The sequence below is a fragment of the Typopeltis vanoorti genome, chromosome 14 (assembly GCF_054136105.1).
Source record: "Typopeltis vanoorti isolate ZY-2024b chromosome 14, IOZ_Tvanoo_1.0, whole genome shotgun sequence".
NCBI lineage: Eukaryota > Metazoa > Arthropoda > Arachnida > Uropygi > Thelyphonidae > Typopeltis > Typopeltis vanoorti.
The window spans coordinates 107,080,690-107,102,961 of NC_143562.1; the positions used below are offsets into that span (position 1 = coordinate 107,080,690).

The window sequence follows — 22,272 nt, forward strand, 5'->3', positions numbered from 1 at the left end:
AAGCATATCAAAAGTTTCGGTCAAATAAGTCAGCTTTTACTCTTACAGAATACAGAGACAAATGTAAGAAAGCTAAACAGTGTGTAAAACTAGCTAAACAAAAGTCATAGGAGGACTTTGGCAAGAATATAGAAAATAAATATCAAGAAGGTGGCAAAATATTCTGGAGGTTGTTGAAGAAGCTTAGGAATGGAGGAAAGAGTGCTGTAAAAGGAGTTAGAGATGATAAAGGTGACATGAAAACAGGAGAAAAAGATATCCTTGAAGTATGGAGTAATTACTTTGAAAAACTGCTAAATAAAACAAGCAGTGATGACAGCACAGTGATAAAAAACACTGACCAGGCATGCAGTCAGGAATACATATCCATACTTGAAGTAGAAAAAGCCATCAAAGGATTGAAATGTGGAAAGGCAGCAGGAGTAGATGATATTCGACCAGAAATGCTGAAGTATGGTGGTATAAGAGTCTTACAGTGGCCGCACTGCATAGTTCAGAAAGCCTGAACAGAGGGACGAATTCCCGATGATTGGAGTAGAGCTCTCATAGTACCCATATATAAAAAGGGAAATAAAACTGAATGTTAGAATTACAGAGGTATTTCCCTACGGAGTGTTCCTGGCAAGATCTATGCAAGTATACTTGAGAAACGGTTGAGAAGAATTGTGGAAGAAAAGCTTGGTGAAGAACAAGCTGGATTCAGGCCAAATAGAGGCTGTCAGGATCAGATCTTCACTTTACGACAAATAGTAGAGAAAACATGGGAATACAACAAAGATCTGTATTTAAGTTTTGTCGATTTGGAAAAGGCATATGACAAGGTGCCAAGAGAGAAGCTATTCAATATGCTGCAGTTATATGGTGTCAATGGGGCATTATATCAAGCAATACTTAGTCTTTATTTGAGTTGTAAGTCAGCAAGTAGAATTGAAGGAAGTACAGGAAGATGGTTTAATGTTAAATCTGGTGTGAGACAAGGATGTACATTATCCCCTCTGTTATTCATTATCTATATTGATCACATTATGAAGGAATGTGGTATTAAACCTGATATCAAAATTGGAGATGTTAATGTCAGCTCTTTGCTTTATGCGGATGATGTTATACTTCTAAATAAATCCGCTACAAGTCTGCAAGATTCTCTGACTAAATTGAATAGCTGTTGTAATAGATATGGTATGAAGGTCAGCAATAAAAAGACAAAGACAATGAAAATAGGCAGAATCATTGAAATTGTCAACTATGTCGTGAATGGAGAACCTGTGGAACAAGTAAAACATTTCAGCTACTTAGGCATGATTTTTACTGAAGATGGTAAATTAAATATAGAAATAGACAACAGAATCAGCAAAGCTGGTATGGTAGGAAGTCAAATGAATAAATTCATATGAAATAAGAGAGAAATTAGTCGGAATACTAAATTAGCTGTATACAGCTAATTTAGTCGGAATACTAAATTAGCTGTATACAAGACAGTGTTCAAACCAGTTTTAACTTATGGATCTGAGAGCTGGGTCAGAAGTAAAACACTTGACCAAAGACTAGAGGCCACAGATATGAGAGTCCTGAGAAAGATTAGAGGCGTGAACAGATGGCATCAATGGCAATATCATATTGAAAATGATGATATTAGGAAAGAACTTGACATTGTCAGCATCCAGGAATGCGTTAGCAGAGCTAATCTCAGGTGGTATGGTCACTTAAATAGAATGGGAGAGGAAAGATTAGCAAAACAAGTGTTCTCTGCCAGGTTGGCAGGAAAACGACCCAGAGGAAGACCAAGATAGAGGTGGATTGATACGGTACAAAGTGCCTTAGACGATAGAAATATAAGATCTGATAATGTTGGAGTCTTGACAAGTAACAGACTGATTTGGAGGAAAATTGTAGATAGGAAGTTAGTAATGATGTAATTTTTTCATGTAGTACTGTCATATCCTGTACACCCCTTGAGGGTACATAGCAGGAATTTGATGATGATGATGAATTCTGTCATGTTGAAAATGACAGAATTCCATGCTGGCTGGACATTGCCTAGTTAAACAAGCCCCCTCCCTTGTTGGTTTCGCCAGGGAACAGGGCGAACAGTGAAAAGTCAGCTACTAGAACAAATCCTGAAACACACCCCAACTCAACATCACCAGAGTTCAAGATCGGTACTATCAACAGAAGCCTGAGTGGCCAAGAAATCGAGCTGGGTGAGGGAATAAATACCAGATCGACATAACAGGGGCGAAAGAAACAAAAAAAGATAAATCTGGTGAAATTTTTCTGATAAAAAAATACAGAAAGTTATATTCAGGCAATAACAATCAGGAAAAGGAGTAGCTATAGTATTCAACACTGAATACAAGGCTAATAATCATGAATGGCAAGGATTATCAAGTAGAGTGATATGGGCAAATATCAGAATGGGGAACTGGCCAATGAGACTTATTTGTGCCTATGAACCCACAGAAGGTTCTACGAAGGTAGGAGTGGAGGAATTTGAGGCTTTAGAGAAAGCTGACTCAATGAAAAAGAAAAAGTTGGTCCTTGTTGGAAATGATTGACAGACATACAAAAATATTTTGGGAAAATTTGCAGAAAAGACCAAAGCTAATAATAATGGCAATTACCTTGGATTTCTGCTCAGGACATGGACTAGTTATTTACACAAAATTCCAATGTGCCAACACATTGCACTTTTGTGTTGTACACAAATTCACATGGAGAGAAGAGGCAAGGAATAAGAAAAGTCTCATTGATTATATTATTGTTGACAGTGATGTTTTCTCATTGGTGTAGGACAGTAGAGTGTACAGAGGATTTGAAATTGGAAATGATGACCATTTAGTCTTGAACAGGATAAAACTGAATTTTATATTGAAAAGAAGAACATGTAAGAAAGTTTTAAAGTAAATAAAAGTTGAGCAGATTTCAGATGTGAACTGTAGACTAAAATATGCAAATATTATTCAAGATAAAATAAAAGATTTGAGAACAGGAAAAAAACCTTGGAGATTCAGTGGGAAATCCTGAAGAAAACATTGATTGATTCAGGCAGAGAGGCATGTGGTGAAGTTGTCTGCAAGGATAGAAAATTCAGAACACCATGGTGAACAGATGAGTGAAGGAAAAGAAGAAAGCATATCAAAGGTTCCTGACAAATAAGTCAGCTTGTGCTCTTAGAGAATACAGAGACAAATGTAAGAAAGAACACTGCGTAAAACTAGCTAAACAAGTCATAGGAAGATTTTGGTAAGAATATAGAAATATCAAGAACATGGTAGTATGTATTCTGGAGGCTGTTAAAAAAGATCAAAAATGGAGGAAAGAGTGCTGTAAAAGGAATTAAAGATGATAAAGGTGACATGAAAACCAGGAAAAAAAAAAAAAAAAAGATATCCTTGGTGTATGGGGTAACTACTTTGAAAAATTGCTAAAAGAAACAATCAGTGATAGCACAGTAATAAAAAACACTGAACAGGCATGCAATCAGGAATACATATCCATACTTGAAGCAGAAAAAAGCCATCAAAAGGCTGAAATGTGGAAAGGCAGTTGGAGTAGATGATATTCGACTAGAAATGCTCAAGTATGGAGGATAAAAGTCTTGCAGTGGCTGCACTTCATACTTCAGAAGGCCTGGACAGATGATTCCAGATGACTGGAGTAGAACTCTCATAGTACCCATACATGAAAAGGGAAATAAAACTGAATGTGAGAATTACAGAGATATTTCTCTACTCAGTGTTCTTGGTAAGATTTATGCAAGTATATGAGGGTAGCCGGGTAGCCTGAAACATTCTCAGCCTAACAATGAAAAAACAAATTTATAATTCAAAATTATTTTTATTATTTTTCAACATAATCTCCCTTAAGACTAATATATTTATTCCAGCAATGCACCAGTATCATTATCCCGTCCCTGTAATGTTCTCAGTAAGATCTGCAATATACCCCTTTACGGCTGCAATCATCTCTTGATTCAAAGAAAAATGCTGACCAGCGAGGAAGAGAGTGTTGGTTTTGGGAAGAGATAGAAGTCAGAGGGAGCCAAATCTGGGGAATAGGGTAAATGTTCCAATAATTCATAGTACCGATCCCTTAATTTTCCCACTGCCAAAACACCTTTGTGGGCAGGTGCACTGTCCTGATGAAAAATGATTTTTTTCTTCTGCAAACCGGGTCTTTTCTCACGAATTTTTTCGTCTAGTCTGGTTAAAAGATCGGAATAATATTCTAAGTAATTGTTTTACCCTTTTCAAGATAATTAATAAACAAAATGCCTTTAGCATCCCAAAACACCAATGCTATGACCTTTCCTGCTGATAGAACCAACTTTGTCTTCTTTGGCTTCTGTCTACTGTTTTGACAGCTGTTTGGATTCTGGTTGAAATGGTGAATCCGATAGTAATTAATGTAATGGTCTCATCCATAGTAATAAATCAAAAACTCATTGACAGAGTATACATAGAAAGCAAAAGAATGGGAATAAATATAAACATGAACAAGACGAAATACATGGTCATCAGCAAACATCCAACCTCATCAATGACTCAATGGGAAAAATATTGATCAAGTGTCAAAGTATAAATATCTTGGTTGCTGGCTTAATGAAAGGTGGGATCCTGAAATAGATATAAAGACAAGGATTGAAGTTGCACTTCAGTCCTTCATGAAAATTAAAACAAATTGAGCATTCTGCAATAAAGATATAAACATAGAAGTCAGATTCTGAAATGCTATGTCTGGTCGATTCTGTTGTATGGAGTTGAAACATGAAACATGGGCATTGAAGGCAAAAACTATCAAGAAAATTGAAGCCTTGGAGATGTGGCTATATAGAAGAATGCTAAAGATATCATGGACATAAAAATTTACCAATGAAGATGTCTTAAAATCTATTGGCAAAGCCAAAGATATACAAACAAACAAGAAATGAAAAATATCATATCTTGGCCACATGAGAAATGGCAAATACCAACTTCTACAAACTATTTTGGTAGGAAGAATTGATGACAAAGGAGCTAGAGGAAGAAAAACAATATCTTGGTTTGGCAACATCAAGATATGGATAGGAAAGAGCAGTGTACAACTGCTCAGATTAATGCAAGAACACATTTTGTTCGCAAAAATGGTCGCTGACCTTCGATAGAAGATGGCACCATAAGAAGAAGTTTCGTCAGTATAATATGAAATTTTTCTGAGAACTCTCATATCTATGGTTTCCAGTCTTTGATAGGTTTATTTTTGAAGTATCTTTCAGATCTATATTAAAATTGGCTTGAATACTCTCTTATATACAGCTAGTTTAGTGATTTGCCAGTTTCTCTTACATTGTCAATATCCATATTCATTAAAATGATGCCTAAATAGCTGAAATCTTTTACTTGTTCTATAGGTTCTCCATTCATGATGAAGCTGACGTTTTCACTATTCAGGCCTATTTTCACAGTCTGTCTTTTTACTTCTGATTTTCATACTGAAAATCAGAAGTAAAATTTATGGAATACTGGATGGAATACTGCAAACCTCTATTGGATTTCTTTACGAGTAGATGCTTGTCTCCAAATCTGATAATCACATCTAATGCCACTTACCCGCATAATGTGTTTCCTTTATAATGTTCTCCAATAACCGAGTCTATTCTCATTATATAGTAAATGTGCATAAATGAAATTATGATGTGCACTATAACTTAGTATGGAAAAGATCCTGCCTAAGTCCCATAGAAGCAATGTCAAGTTTAAAATGCTATTTTAAACTCACTATTTCTAACAGAAAAAGCACTCTTCACAATAGTGAACTGATTTTCGCACAAACTGACATCACCGAATAAAGGTGTTGGAAGTATTGCATAAAATTTTATTTGCATTTTGTATTAAAACTAGAAAATAAAAGAAAAGAGAAAACTGTAGTCAAGGTCAGTAAATAAAGAAAATGGCAGGGAAAAAAAATGAAAGGAAATTCGGAAAATTGTATACTAATGACAAACACGAGATATTGTAAGTTGGCAAAAAAAGAAAAATAAAAGCAAATGAGCTTATCAAAATGAGCTTACCAAGGCTGTCACTAATTTAAGTGGCAAGCAGTGAAGAAATGGCTAACAAGTGCTGTCATCTAGTGGTCTCTAACCCTAACAATATTTTTTGTCTGAAAATAGTGTGGGTTCAATGGTCAATTTTCTTGAGTTTACGGGACGAAAATCCTGAGTTACTGTGAGTAAAAATCCACTTGCCCATGCCAGAGATCGACTAACTCAGGAACTGGTAAAAAAAAAAAAAAAAAAAAAAAAAAAAAAAAAAAAAAAAAAAAAAGCTTAGAAAATGTTCCTCTAGTCAGCGACTAGATTTGAACACAGGTCTTCCTTCATGCAGTCAAGCACCGTGCAGTGCAAACACCACTTCCACTGAACTACATTGGCTTCTAGTGTAGGTTTAAAATTAAAAATAACCTGAAAACAGTCAACTTTATAATTGGTCACCTCCAATTCAAGAGGTGACCTTGAATAGGAAGACTAGCCTGCATTACTTGGCAGCCAGAGAGGTGGGAAAAATTGACTGGCATCATTAGTGTAAACAAGTGGCTTCCTGCCTGGACAGAGAAAACTGACTTGTTCAGAAGAGTTGCGACAGTCTCCGTCTTTAGGAGGTGACCTATTATAAATGTTTGGGGTATTTTTAATTTTAATAATACAGACTGCACATTTTTTTGTGACTCTCACCCACAAAATGTTGCAAACCAATAGTACATTAGTAACATGGATAGGTTAAGGATTTTTTCCACTATTTTTTTATTCATTTTTATCTGATGTGGAAACACCTGCTCTAGAGACCAAACATGGAACTTTTTTTTAAGTCACTTTAGGCGATAAATAGGGGGATGATCTCATACCAGGATTCAAACTGCCAGTCTGTTGGGTGGAGAGCACATATGCTAATGACTTGGCCAACCTAGTCAGAATATTTAGTTCACTATGAAAATTTCCTATAAGTGGCATTAATTTGGGCTAATATACCATTTCAAATTTTGAAATTTAAACATTAATTCTGTATTTTCATCTTTATAATTTCATACTATTCTTTCTTACATATCTACCTTCATTATTTGCCTTTGTACTTTTTCATGTTGTCATTTTGTGTGTGGTTTCTAACAATCCAATCCTTTATCTACTGCCAATTACAATTTTCAGCCATTTCCTTTGTTCTCCCACCACTATTTTCTAATGTCCTGCTTTCTTTCCTCGGAATGAGTAGCAATTAGTCCTTTTCCTCCTAAATTCACTATAGCGAACTATTTCTCTGGTTCCTAGTGTTCATACTATAGTTCATACAGTAAGCATACTGTAGTAAACTTACAGGGACTGTAGAAACATTCAACTATTTACAATAACACAGTAATTGTTTTCTAAACCTCATCCCACACGCAAAAGGTTGCAAGCCTATAGCATATCAATGCTATAGATCTTACAATAAATCACTTGCTATAATGAAGTTCTGCAAGAACAGCATTGTGCCTATGAGGCTTATAGATATTTGTTATAGTGAGAAATGACTAACTGTCATAGTAATGCCACTTACCAATTTTTGTGAGTGTGTCAGATGACTTCGTATCTTTTTTATGAGATTTGGTATCCCCTAAAATGTTAAGACTTTTTCTTTCGATGTCATTATTGCTTTGGAATTTTAATTTTGGACAACAGCTTTGCCTATCAAAGACTCCACTACAACTAGACTGTCTGGAACTCTCTGGAAGTGATGGATCTACAATGAAAAGTAACTTAAATGTGAACTTCTGACATCGTACTATAACATGTACTTCATGCTATCACATTCTCTATAGATTTCCAATTAGTAAATATTTTTTAATTCTTATTACATACAAGTGATAACTATATGGCCATTCTAGGAAATACACAATATGAGTTCATAAAAAATTTTCTAACATAGAGAATTTTTTTGATTCCCACAGTTAAATTAAATTCTGAGGGATAACATCAAACCCTATACAAAAAATGAATACATCAATCAGCTAAATTTCTATAGTTCACTTCACTATTTGCGAACTTCCTTTGTATTTATTCCACCACTGTCCTCTTTATCTTTATTTTATTTATTTTTAGTGGTTCTACTCATTCATTCAATCTTACCTCTCAAATTCCTTGGAATAACATAAAAGATAAACACTCACTTATTATGCTTGTATATATTTTCTAATAGCAAGCAAGTTTCATGAAAAACGTCATTCCTTCATCTGCTATGGTAGGCATTAAAATAATCACTCTAACAATAGAACATTTAATTGAACTGTTAATTAAAAAAGGCAATTAAAAGAAAAAATAAATTTACTGAAAATTCCATTTCGCATCATTGAACATATGCTATTTGCTTCCAAATTCAGCTCATAACATTCTCACTGATATAAGAAAGCTTGATATATTGTACTCTCCTTTAATAATAACTTAACTGTTCCTCCTTGGGGAATTGATAAAGATGAATATAAAAACTTTAACTGAGATCATAGTATTTAACCCAGTTGTTTTTTTTTTTTACTTTCCAGTTCTTCTTTTTTTATTCCGCTCTTGCTTGCTGGATGGTGTTCCTGTTTCTAATTACAGCTGTTCCAAAAAACTAATAATGCACATGGTTGTTACTGAGAATCAAAGCAAAACTTGAGTGACAATATGGATACCACGAGTATCAAGATTACAATTTCCTGTTAGTATGGTATTGTAAACTATAGTTATATGGAATGGAAAAACTACAATAAATATATATAAGATAATATACATACAACATTATCTCAGAACTCTCATATCAGGTTCTTCAGTCTTTGATCAAGTGTTTTATTTCTAACTCAGCTCTCAGATCCATAAATTAAAATTGTTTTGAACACTGTCTTATATACAGCTAATTTAGTGTTTTGACTAATTTCTTTCTTATTCGATAAAAATTTATTCAGCTGACTTCCTTCCATACCAGATTTATTAATTCTGTTGTCTATTTCATCATAACACTAATTACGGGTATAGACAACATTGATCTGTTCAGGTCTCATTACCCATCCAATATCCTTTTTTGAGGTCTACCCTGCCTTCTCTTTCCAACCAGCTTATATTTTAGTATTTGTTTCAGACGTCGGGTGTTGGGTGTTGGACATCATCATCAAATTCATGATATATACCCTCAGGGGGTGTACAGGATGTGATAGTACTACATGAAAAATTTACATCATTACTAACTTCCTATCTACAATTTTCCTCCAAATTAGTCTGTTACTTGTCAAGACTCCAACATTATCAGATCTTATATTTCTATCGTCTAAGGCACTTTGTACTGTATCAATCCAAGTATATCTTGTTCTTCCTCTGGGTTGTTTTCCTGCCAACCTGGGAGGAAACACTTGCTTTGCTAATCTTTCCTTGCCCATTCTGTTTAAGTGACCATACCAGCTGAGATTTGCTCTGCTAACGCATTATAGGATACTGACAATGTCAAGTTCTTTCCTAATATCCTCATTTTTAATATGATATTGCCATTAAAGCCATCAGTTCACGCCTGTAATCTTTCTCAGGACTCTCATATCTGTGGCCTCTAGTCTTTGGTCAAGTGTTTTACTTCTGACCCAGCTTTCAGATCCATAAGTTAAATCTGGTTTGAACACTGTCTTGAATACAGCTAATTTAGTGTTCGGACTAATTTCTCACTTATTCCATATGAATTTTCTCAAATGACTTCCTACCATACCAGCTTTGTTGATTCTGTTGTCTATTTCCGATTAAATTTACCATCTTCAGTAAAAATCGTGCCTAAGCAGCTGAAATGTTTTACTTGTTCCACAGGTTCTCCATTCACAACACAGTGATATTTTCAACGATTCGACTTATTTTCATTGTCTTTTTATTGTTGACCTTCATACCGTATCTATTACAACAGTTATTCAATTTAGTCAGAGAATCTCGTAGCAGATTTATTTAGAAGTATAACATTGTCCACATAAAGCAAAGAGCATACATTAACATCTCCAATTCTGATATCATGTTTAATACCACTTTGCATCATAATGTGATCCATAGAGATAATGAATAACAGAGTGGATAATGTACATCCTTGTCTCACACCAGATTTAACATTAAACCATCTCCTGTACTTCCTTCAATTCAAACTGCTGACTTACAACTCAAATAAAGACTAAGTATTGCTTGATATAATGCCCCATTGACACCATATAACTGTAGCATATTGAATAGCTTCTCTCTTAGCACCTTGTCATATGCCTTTTCCAAATCGACAAAACTTAAATATACAGATCTTTGTTATATTCCCATGCTTTCTCAACTATTTGTCGTAAAGTGAAGATCTGATCCTGACAGCCTCTATTTGGCCTAAATCCAGCTTGTTCTTCACCAAGTTTTCTTCCACAATTATTCTCAATCGTTTCTCAAGTATACTGGCATAAATCTTACCAGGAACACTCAGTAGGGAAATAACTCTGTAATTCTCACATTCAGTTTTATTTCCCTTTTTATATATGGGTACTATGAGAACTCTACTCCAATCATTGGAAATTCGTCCCTCTGTCCAAGCTTTCTCAACTATGCCGTGCAGCCACTGTAAGACTCTTATACCATACCACCATACTTCAGCATTTCTGGTCGAATATCATCTACTCCTGCTGCCTTTCCACATTTCAAGATTGATAGGTTTTTCTACTTCAAGTATGGATATGTATTCCTGATTGTATGCCTGTTGAGTGTTTTTACCACTGTGCTATCACTGCTTGTTTCATTTAGCAATTTTTCGAAGTAATTACTCCATACTTCAATGATATCTTTTTCTCCTGTTTTCATGTCACCTTTATCATCTCTAACTCCTTTTACAGCACTCTTTCCTTCATTTCTAAGCTTCTTCAACCACCTCCAGAATATCTTACCACCTTCTTGATATTTATTTTCTATGTTTTTGCCAAAGTCCTCCCATTACTTTTGTTTAGCTTTCTTACATTTGTCTCTGTAATCTCTAAGAGCACAATCTGACTTATTTGCCAAGAACTTTTGATATGCTTTCTTCTTTTCCTTCACTGCCTAGTTTAACTTCCTGTGTCCACCATGGAGTCCTGATTTTTCTATCCTTGCAGACAAACTTACCACATGCCTCTCTGGCTGAATCAATCAGGGTTTTCTTCAAGGCGTGCCGCTGAATCTCCAAGGTTTGGTTTCTGTTCTCAAACTCTTTCATTTTTTCTTCAATCATGTTTGTGTATTTTAGTCTACAGTTCACATCTGAGAGCTGCTCAACTTTTATTCGCTTTAAAACTTTGTTACATGCTATTCTTTTCAATATGAAATTCAATTTCATCCTGCTCAAGACTAAATAGTGATCGCTTCCAATTTCAAATCCTCTGTACACTCTTCTGTCCTGCACCAGGGAGAAAACATCACTATCGACAATAACACAGTCAATGAGACTTTTCTTATTCCTTGCCTCTTCTCTCCATGTGAATTTGTGCACATTTTTATGTTGGAACATGATGTTAGTAATAACTAGTCCATGTCCTGAGCAGAAATCCAACAGGCATTTGCCATTATTATTGGCTTTGCTCTTTTCTCTAAATTTTCCCAAAATATTTTTGTATGTCTGACAATCATTTCCTACTCTGCTATTTAGATCCCCAACAAGGACCAACTTTTCCTTTTTCATTGTGTCAGTTGCTTTCTCTAAAGTAATAAAAAATTCCTCCACTTCTACCTTAGTAGAACCTTCTACAGGACCATAGGCACAAATAAGTGTCATTGTCCAATTCCCCATTGTGATATTTGCTCACATCACTCTACTTGAGACTGCCTGCCATTCAAGAAGATTCGCCTCGTATTTTGTGTTGAATACTATGGCTACTCCTTCTTTTCCTTGATTATCATTTCCTGAATATAACATTTTGTATTTATTGCTCAGAAAGATCTCACCAGTTTTTGTTCTTTTTTGTTTCAGTAACCCGTATTATGTCGATCTGGTATTTATCTAATTCCTCAGCTAGCTCCATTTCTTTGCCGTTCAGGCTTCTTATGTTGATAGTACCGATCTTTAACTGTAGTGATATCGAGTTGGGGTGTGATTTCAGATTTGTTCCAGTAGCTGACTTTTTGCTGTTCGCCCTGGTTTCTTGGCAAAAACAATGGGGGCTTTGTTTAACCGGGCGACGCTCCAGCCGGCATGAAATTCTGTTCATGCTGTACCATGAACAGAATTTCATGGTACAGCAAGTAATGCTGTACCATGATTTTGTATTTTGGTTTAAACCAATAAAAATACAATTTGGTCGGCTAAATCCCAAATTGCCAGCCCATCCTCATTCGTTCAGTATCCAGGTAGATACTCAACAGGGTGCACCACGAGAAGGTGAGGATTGGACATTAGGTCAGAAGCCCTGGTCGGTTCTTCGTATTCCTTTAAAGGAATACGAAGAACCGACTAGTTGGAGGTCTCTTCAAAGCTGTATAACTGAGAGGAAAACTCCACATAGTCAGTTTTTTTTTTAATTTTTTTTATGTTGGGCCCATATACGAGAGATTGGCTGGTCAACCTATAGTACTTTAGTACCATATATGGGTAGTGGTATGAGAAAGGAGGAACTAGTTTACATTTGATTTGAACGCCTGTATATTTCGGTTTTTAAATCGAAAGGCTGAAATTCGATTTGAATTCCAGGGGGAAGACTGGAATTATACGATTAGAATTCCAGGGGAAAGATTGGAAATATACCCCAGGGGGGAGACTGTGCCACAGTACAGCAGTAGCAGAGATGAAGGAGGAGGAAAAGAAACTTGTTCTGTAGGTTTCAAGGTGTACCGTGAAGGGATGTTGGGAGGTGGCTGTACGTGTTCCAATGGGTTTAGTACAGAGTGGGGGAATTATTGATGTTATTTCAGATGAGCATTTTCCATGAAAACATTTGTAGAATATACATATTGCAGAGACTAAACGTCTATGTGAAAATGGGGGGGAGTGAGTCGATGAGAGATGCATTATTTATCAGTCTAATTGCTCTCCTCTGTATTGATTCAAACATTTTGAGGGAGCTTACAGGAGCCCCCCTCCAAATGTGAGAACAATATTCGATAGCTGGGCGGATTTGCGATTTGTATAAGGTTAACAGTTGTTTTGAAGTGAAGTAACGTCTTGAGCGAAAGAGAAAGCCTAGTTTTTTGGAAGCTGAGGATGCAATGGTTGTGATGTGTTTATGCCAGGAGAGGCCTGATGTCGTGGTAATTCTGAGAAGAGAAATTTCATCTTGTCTGGGGATTTGAGTGTTATCAAAAATAATACTGGGGGAAAGTGGTTCTTTTTTGTGGGAAATAAGATAGAACTGGGTTTTATTAGAGTTGAAGTTGACGAGGTTATCTGAGCCCCATCGGAGGATGTTTCGGAGGTCCGTGTTAAGGGAAGTTGTGGTTGATGTTCTGTGGGTTGAAGTGAGTTGTGTAGGGCAAGATTTATCAAATGAAAGGGAGGAGTGCAATGTGCTGGCATCTGCAAAACTGTGTATTGGGTTGGAGGTCAACTGAAGTAGGTCATTGAGAGAACTGAACCTTGTGAGACCCCAGCATTAGTTGGATAGTGGGAGGATAGGAAGCCATCTACCATTACACAAAGTGTGCATCCAGACAGGAAGCTGGCAATCCATCTGCAGAAGTCCTGAGACAGTCCAAATGATGGGAGTTTGCTTAGTAAGCCTTTGTGACAGACCCGGTCAAAGGCTTTAGAGATATCAAGTGCAACTACTTGGGATTCACCAAATTTTTCCATGGAATATGTCCAGAGATGGGTGATATATGAAAGCAGGTCACCTGTTGATCGGCATCGGCAGAATCCATACTGGTGGTCGCTTAATAGCTGGGTAGAGTAGTAGTTGAGAAGTGATGGTATTCTCCATCACTTTAGATAGGATTGAGGTGAGTGAGATAGGGCAGTAGTTAGATGGCAGCAATTTTTCTTCCTTTTTGGGAATGGGTTGAATATAGGCCAATTTCCAGGCTTTGGGATATATACCAGTGGAGTAATATAGAGTGTACAGACTGCATAGGATAGGAGTCAGTTCTGCTGCACAGACCTTCAGGACAAATGGAGGAATGCCATCAGGTCCGGGGCTTTTTTTGTGTCTAATTTTGACAACAGGTTTATGATCTCTTTCTGGCAAAGGGATACAGGGGGCATTTTATGTTGGGCAGTTGGAATGACTGGGGGGCATTTGCCATTGTCAGTTATGCGTGCATTGCAGGCAAATTGTGAAGCCAGGAGATTAGCTTTTTGAGTGGGTGATGCTGCAATTGAGCCATCTGGGTATGATAGAGGTGGGAATAGTGTGAGCAAAAGTTGCGACCAATTGCTTTAGCAAGAGACCAAAATGTATTGCTGTCACTAGGACAGACTGCAAGTTTCCTGATTTTTGCCCGTTCAAATTCTGTTTTGGAATCGTTGATAATTTTCTTACATCTGTTTCAGGCTTCAGTATAGGCACTGGAGGAGGATGGAGTTCTTAATTTGAGTCAGTTGTGGTATGCCTGGTTTTCATTAGCATATTCTATTATACTAATTATTATTCATATATTCTATACAGGAATTAGTATATTCTATTTTATTCTATTATAGATGTGCCTTGGCACATCTTTTGGAGAACCAGGGTTTGGATAAGTGATGGTAGTTCAGAGTGCTGTGGGGAATGTATGTCATCATGCCAGTGAGGATTACTTTGGTGATGTGTTCGGCGCATATGTTTTGATTGGAAGACTGCAAACAATAGTCCAACCATGGGAATGAAGCATAGTAGTCTCAGAGACTGTCCCATTTGGCAATGTTATAATGCCAGACTACTCTTGTGCAGGTGTGAAAGTGTTGTTGCATGGGGGAGGAGATGAGCACTAGGTTTTGGCAGGATTATCAGGGGGGCTCAGTACATTCACTGTATATTTGGAGGGGTTTACATGTTCAATCCATTTTTGTTTACAATTGTTTAGTTTTTAGTTATTTTAAAATGTCTTTGTTCCTTTTTTGATCTAATAATGTGTATTTTGCAGTTCTTCTCATAAATCTCATTTCACTTGTTTTTATTCTTTGTTTATTGCCCAAATTTCACTGCCATATAATAATGTGGGCACTGCTAAAGTATTGTATATTTTTAACTGTGTTTTTGTACTATAGTTGGATTAAATGTCTATTTATCAGGCCTTAAGCATTCAAGATAAATGAAAGTTATCTTGGATGCTTAAGGGTCAAAACTGTATACCTGAGAGGAGACATCTCAGGTGGTATGGTCACTTAAACAGAATGGGCAAGGAAAGATTAGCAAAGCAAGTGTTTCCTCCCAGGTTGGCAGGAAAACAACCCAGAGGAAGAACAAGATATAGGTGGATTGATACAGTACAAAGTGCCTTAGACGATAGAAATATAAGATCTGATAATGTTTGAGTCTTGACAAGTAACAGACTAATTTGGAGGAAAATTGTAGATAGGAAGTTAGTAATGATGTAATTTTTCATGTAGTACTGTCATATCCTGTACACCCCTTGAGGGTACATGGCAGGAATTTGATGATGATGATGATATTGCTCTTTGTAAATTGTCTTCCTTATCTGACATTATTACCTGATCATCTGCAAATAACAGTGTATTTATTTAGTTATTCTGGGAAATTTCTATACCTTCATTGTTTAAGGTGTTCCACTGTATTAATATTTCATTAATGTAAATATTGAAAAGTGTTGCAGACAGAGGGCATCCCTGTCTTACTCCTTGGTTTACAGATTGTTTTTCAGACAACTGAGTTCATGCCTAAAACTACTGAAACAACCAGTGGTACTTTTGTTCAAGACATGACAAGAAGAATTCCACAAGTTGAGGGGGAAGTCGATGACAATAATACTATATCTAGTAGTTCTAGTGATATTACAGTCTCACGAAAACGAAAGCTATCGCGTTTATTGTCAGAAACTGATAGTGAATAACATAATTTTTTTTATAGAATCCTTAGCAAACAACTGAAATGATTATGTTTTTTTTTAAAGTTATTAAAATTCATTATATGTAAGTGTGTTCTCCATGAAATGTAAATAAAAATCTTATGATCCTAACGAATTTAATGTTTGTTTTTTTCATTATTTTGTTTATATTTCAGGTTTGGAACCAATCTTCACCTTTTCTATGGAGTCAGCAGTTCTTGTTACGCATAATTTTTAGGAACGTATCTATCGCGTAAAAAGAGGTTTAGGTGTATATCTTTTTACTTTGTCATATGCTTTTTAGTAATCTATAAACAAAAGATGAGTTTCCAAATTAAATTCTCTTCATTTTTCTATAAGTAGTTTTAAACAGAAAGGTGCATCCATTGTAGAGCATCCTTTTCTATATTCATTTTGACATTCTAATAATATTTTTTCACTGTATATTTTTAGTTTTTCATTATGTATTCTGCTATATATTTTGTAGCATGCATTCAATAAACTAATACCTCTGTAGTTAGCAGGTTTTGTTTTATCCCCCTTTTTAAATATAGGTATTACTATGCTTGTATTCCATTCTATTGGTATTTGTCAATTTGTATATATTTTATTTTAAAATTTTAGTAATCTTTCATTAAATTTTTTTCCAGCAAATTTATACAGTTCGGAGTTTATCCCATCTTCTCCTGCTGATATGCCATTTTTTTTTATTTTATTTAGGTTGTCCTTTAATTCTTTAATTGTTATCATATCATTTAAGGTATTTTGTAAGTTTCTGGTGTAATTATTTTTGATGTCAGAATTATCCGTCCAAAGATCTGTAAAGTAATCCAAGAATTCTTTTACAACTATTTCACAATTTATATTTGCAGTTTCTTTTATATCTGCATTCATGTGTTTTAGTAGTTTGTAGGCACTGGGTCTTATTTTGTATATGTCATTTTCTACATATAATACAAATTTATCTGTGTTTCTTTCTGGTTTATTATTATTATTATTGTTCTGGGCAACTCCAAGGAGTCGACAGACTCATCGAGGGAGGCCCCAACATCATGTCAAGAACAACTATTTGACATTCACACAGTATCTATCATACCCTGCCTTGAACTCATTCACAGTCGTAGCACCCGCAACAGACTCTGGAAGCTTATTCCACTCATTCACCACTCTCTAAGTAAAAAACCTAGCTCTAACACCCTTGTCAACCACGCTCTTGCCCAGCTTCCATGCATGGCCCCTAGTCCTCCCACCACCAGTCATATTTTCAAAAATATCTTCTGGATCAATCTTGTAGAAACCCTTCAGTAATTTGAATGTTTCAATCATATCACCCCTCCTTCGCCTATCGTCCAATCTCTGCAACCCACAAATCTTCAACCTATTCACATAAGGTTCATTCCACAGACCTTCTATCATCTTGGTCACTCGTCTCTGGATCCTTTCCACTTCCTCCCCATCACGAAGAAACTCTGGTGCCCATAACTGGGCACAGTAGTCCAGATGGGGTATTATCAAGGCTCTATACAGAGGAACAACAACTTGTTTGTCTCTGCATGTTAAAGTATTTTTCAGAAGCCAAGTGATTTGATGAGCTGATTTAGTCACTTTTGCAATGTGCCCCCTAAACTTCAATTCCCTATCCACCAACACTTCCAAATCCCTGGCCTCATCAATCTCCTGGAGTACGGTTCCACCAATGCGATATACTGCTGCTATTCTTTTCACCCCAAAGTGCATAACCTTACACTTTGCCACATTAAATTGACATCCATTTTTCCTAGCCCAGTCCTCCAAACTACCCAAATCATCCTGTAACATTTTGACATCCTGTGCACTCACAATTGCTCTACCCAACTTTGCATCATCAGCAAACAAGTGAACACTTCCTCTCAAATCCTTTCCTATATCATTGATGAATAAATTGAAAAGCAGTGGTCCAAAAACAGAGCCCTGCGGCACCCTACTAGTCACAAGCCATCTTTTAGACTCACTCCTGCATAAACCACTCTCTGGTATCTCTCCTTCAACCACCCTCTTATCCATCTCACTAACCCTATATCTATCCCCATCTGCTCCAGTTTACTGATTACGGTTCCATGTGGTATCCTGTCAAAGGCCTTGGCAAGGTCCAGTAGTATCGCTGTAAACCCATTACCCCTATCCAGTTCAGCCGTCACTGTGTTATAGAACGTGAGCAAGTTACTCAGGCATGATCTACCCTTCACAAAACCATGTTGTCCCCCATACAATATCCCATTTTCATCTATCCAATCCTGTATTCTTTTCTTGACTAATTTCTCTAAGACCTTGACAATGATTCTTGATATGATAATCGGTCGGTAATTTACAACAGCAATCTTGGAACCACCTTTATGCAGTGGAACTATTTTCCCCTCTTTCCACCGCCTCGGGACTAACCCAGACCCGAGACTCAAATTAAACAAAATGGTCAAGGGTACTGACAATTCTTTAGCTGCTTCTCGTACGACACGAGCTGGTATACCATCCAATCCCACGGATGTATTGACATTGAGGTTATGCAATAGACTACTCGCCTCCACTTCATTCAACACAATTCCCGTATAATCTACTGGTTTATTCATTTCTGCAACGTCATCACCTGGATGATATATACTTGCAAAGTGCTCACTCAGTAACTCAACTATATCAACTGATTCAGTTACCTCCCTACCATCGGCATTCTTTAAAATCATTCTGGCATCTACATTTTTCCTTTTACTTGCTACATATCTAAAAAACTGTTTAGGATTCTCTTTAGCCTGCATGGCCAATGTTTTTTCGTAATCCTTTTTTTGCTTTTCTTACCACACTCGTTACCCTTCTGGCCTGCGCTTTATACATTCATGTGCCTGCCGGTCACCTTTCTTCTTAAATTCCCTCCATAGTTATTTCTTTTTTTGCAGCTCAAGCTTAATGGTGTTATTCTTCCATTTAACCCCTACTTGATTTATTATTCGGACTCTAGGTATACAGTCAGCCATTGCTTCATGCAAACACTTCTTAACTGCCTCCCATGCACTATCAACCTCTAGTCCTTGCAGTTGTACATGCTATGGCACTGAACCAATCGAACTCCTAAGCTTGTCATACTTTCCAGCCCGATAATTCCACACGTACCCCGTCTTAATTGAAAATTCCACACCTTTAGCCACCTCCCAAGTCAAGACCCTATAATCACTCTCACCAATTGGTGGCAATGTGGTCATATTTGTTACAGCCAAATCCTCAGATGTAATTACTAGGTCAAGCACTCTCTGACCCAGTTTTTTCCATTACATGCTGTCGCAGATAGTTATCCCTTAATAACCGCATAAAATCCAATTCCTTCCTCCCGTCTGTCTTCTCCTCACTCCAATCAATGAGACCATAGTTGAAATCTCCCATAATAATTACCCTCCTTCTACTCATTTCTTCTATTTGCTTGTGCATACTGTCACCACCATCTTTTCCATCACCTGGTCTATAGCAGCACCCAATTGTATATTTAGTTCTGCTAGCCACAATCTCACACCAAATGGATTTTGGTGTGAGATTGTGGTGTTTATCTTTTGGCTATTGCTCGTCTTTTTTTATATTCAATTTCATCTTCTTGTTTTTTGCTACTTAACCATCTTTTAAAAGACAGCTTGTTATTTTCAATTATTGTTTTCATTTCATTGTCTCATATATGTAATTTTTTATTTTTATGATATTTTTTGTGTGTTCCTAGACTTTCACATGCTGCTGATGCGATAATTTCTTTTATATTATTCCATTTTCTTGTATTTTTTCTAAGTAGTTATTAATCCTCTGTTGGTATAAATTTCTTATACTTGAATCATTTAGTAGTCTTACTTTGTAATTAGATTTTGTTTCTCTAGTTTGTTCATTTTTTTGTATTTTATTTTTTGTAGCTAGTTTGGTGGAAATCTTAGTTTTGCCTGTACTAAATAGTCATCTGAGTCAATTTCTAGCCATCTTCTAACTTTAACGTCTAGGAAGAGGTTTGCTGCTTTTTCATTTGCTATAAAGTAGTCTATTATTGATTTTTGTCCTCTTGCACACCATGCATATTTTTTGTTTGTAGAATGTATTCATTATTTTTAAATTATTATATATTGTAACCAATGAGTTGCTTTCCATTTTTGTTTACTGTTGGTTCTCCAAATTTTTTGTATATTATTGTTAATTTTTTTCATTCCTATTCTGGCATTAAAAGTAATAATTTTCTTCTTCTTTTCCTCCTTCAGGGGCATTTTATGGCCAAAAAATCGATTACTGAATTAAGTCATCCTGCTTATTCACCTGACTTAGCTCCCTGCATACACTCCAATAACTGTTAAATTTACTTTAATTTTAATCGAACTTCTAATATTCTTTCATTCCAGTATGTATAATGAGTTATTTTTACTTTAATTGATTTATGGATCCAAATCATTACACCAGCTTTTGCATGTATTTGTTTTTCCACTCCACTATATATGATATTGTAGTTAGCTGATTCTTTTGTTCCTTTAAGTTTCTTTTTTGTTTCTGTAAGAATGCAATTTCTATATTTCCATCATTTAAAATTTTATCTAATTCTTCTTTATGCGCTATGCTTCTAATGTTCCATGTAGCATATTTCACCACGTTTTTCTTTTTCCAAAGTTTCTTAACCTTTTCCAGTTTGCGGTCGTTTCCCATGTTTTCTGTCCAGTTTGGATTTCGTTGAGACTTGAAAGTAATATGTGTTTCCCTATGTCAAGTGACTAGCATGACAATAGGAATCCTAGTGGTGGGGCTGCTACCTTAAGACAACTAGGCTTGCCTTTTTTAGTAGATAGTGGAAACTACAGTTTGAGAGGAAAGACTCACCCCCTTGCTCTAATAGCACTGGGGAGGAAGGAGTAAGAAGTGAGAGAGAGTAGAGGGAAAGAAGAGTAGAAGACCAGTCTCCAGAAGATATGATATACCAAGTGTATATTGTATGAAGTAAGATCAAGTCTAGCTTGGGTATCTCGGGTTTCCCATACCCGTACTCACTAATGTGAGCCCTTTCCATATTTAATTTGCCATCTACACACTAAAAATTGTGCCTAAATAGTTGAAATGCTTTACTTGTTCTATAGGTTCATGATTCAGTTGATGTTTTCAATGTCTCTGCCTATTTTCAGTGTGCTATGTAAGTTTTTGTTAAAATCACATGTTGGTATGATTATTATGAAATTCTACAACACAGTATAAATTATCAGGAAGTAAAATGCACAAGATTCTTTACCTGCATCTGGTAAATTTTTTTTGAGTTTTTCTTCTGACAGAGATAATACATGTTCTCTGTTCTGTTCACTACTGGATGGCTCTGAATAAGTAGGTTGCTCAGAAATACTGCAAAAATGTAAATTTCACTTCATAAAATAAAACAAACCTCAAAATCACTTTGACTATCAACTGTAAGGATTTATTTTAAAAAAAACTTTTATTAATCTGATTTCTAATCAATGTTCTCGATAATCACAAATTTACTCAGTGCTATATATGTAATAAATTAAAAAGATTCAACAATTAAAAACAATTATTACTTTCAAAGTATCCCCAACTTAGCACAAATGTACCAGTCCTTTCCAACCTTTGGAAGCACTTACTGGGACCTAAAGATTTCCTTAAGTACTTAAATTTAGCACCTTAGCTAGGTTGCTTTTAATGCCTTTAATATCCTAACAAAAGACACTTCACCTGATGAAACAAGTTTCAGGACAATGTGGCAAGGATGGCAGTTGTGATAATACTAGAGTGCCATCTTCAAAAAAGCTTGGTGTCGTCCAATTTCTCCATTTGGTAAGTCTCCTAACATGAGATCTGCTTAACATAGTAACATAAAATCCTTTATCGATTGAATGTTACTTGAAGCACAAATTCATAATGTAAAAGTGCCTTCTTGTTGTAAATGACCTCCATGAAGGATTTAATCCCCCCCCCAGTGATATGAGGGGGTTATTCATTGTATAGAATCATGGAGACAAGCTACTGTAGAGCATTTATTTTAATTAGAATAAAATATAACACTTGACATTTTGATTTTTATATCAAGATCACCATCAGGAACACAGGGATGCAAGCTACATCAGGATATGTTTCAGTGACCAAGCATAACTACTTGATCAACCACTGACTAGCCTGACATCTATTAACTGTTACAGTTACACTGTAGCTTATAAAGATATTTAACCACTTTTACATAATTTTACATACTTTTACAGAAAATTTACTGAGTTTAGTTAATTAAAAACTGAATAAAAGATGCACACAATATCATT

General features: G+C 35.9%; 1 protein-coding gene across 1 annotated transcript in view; it reads right to left on the reverse strand.

Moving 5' to 3' along the window:
- Positions 1-22,272, reverse strand: part of LOC150099824 (treslin-like) — a 290,982-nt gene that overhangs the window by 126,701 nt on the left and 142,009 nt on the right. The window contains exons 6-7 of the mRNA XM_090403686.1: positions 21,237-21,343; positions 7,566-7,748 (exon numbers count right to left, since the gene is read on the reverse strand). Coding sequence (XP_090259812.1) covers positions 7,566-7,748; positions 21,237-21,343 — 290 coding nt within the window. The remainder of the gene's footprint in view (positions 1-7,565; positions 7,749-21,236; positions 21,344-22,272) is intronic.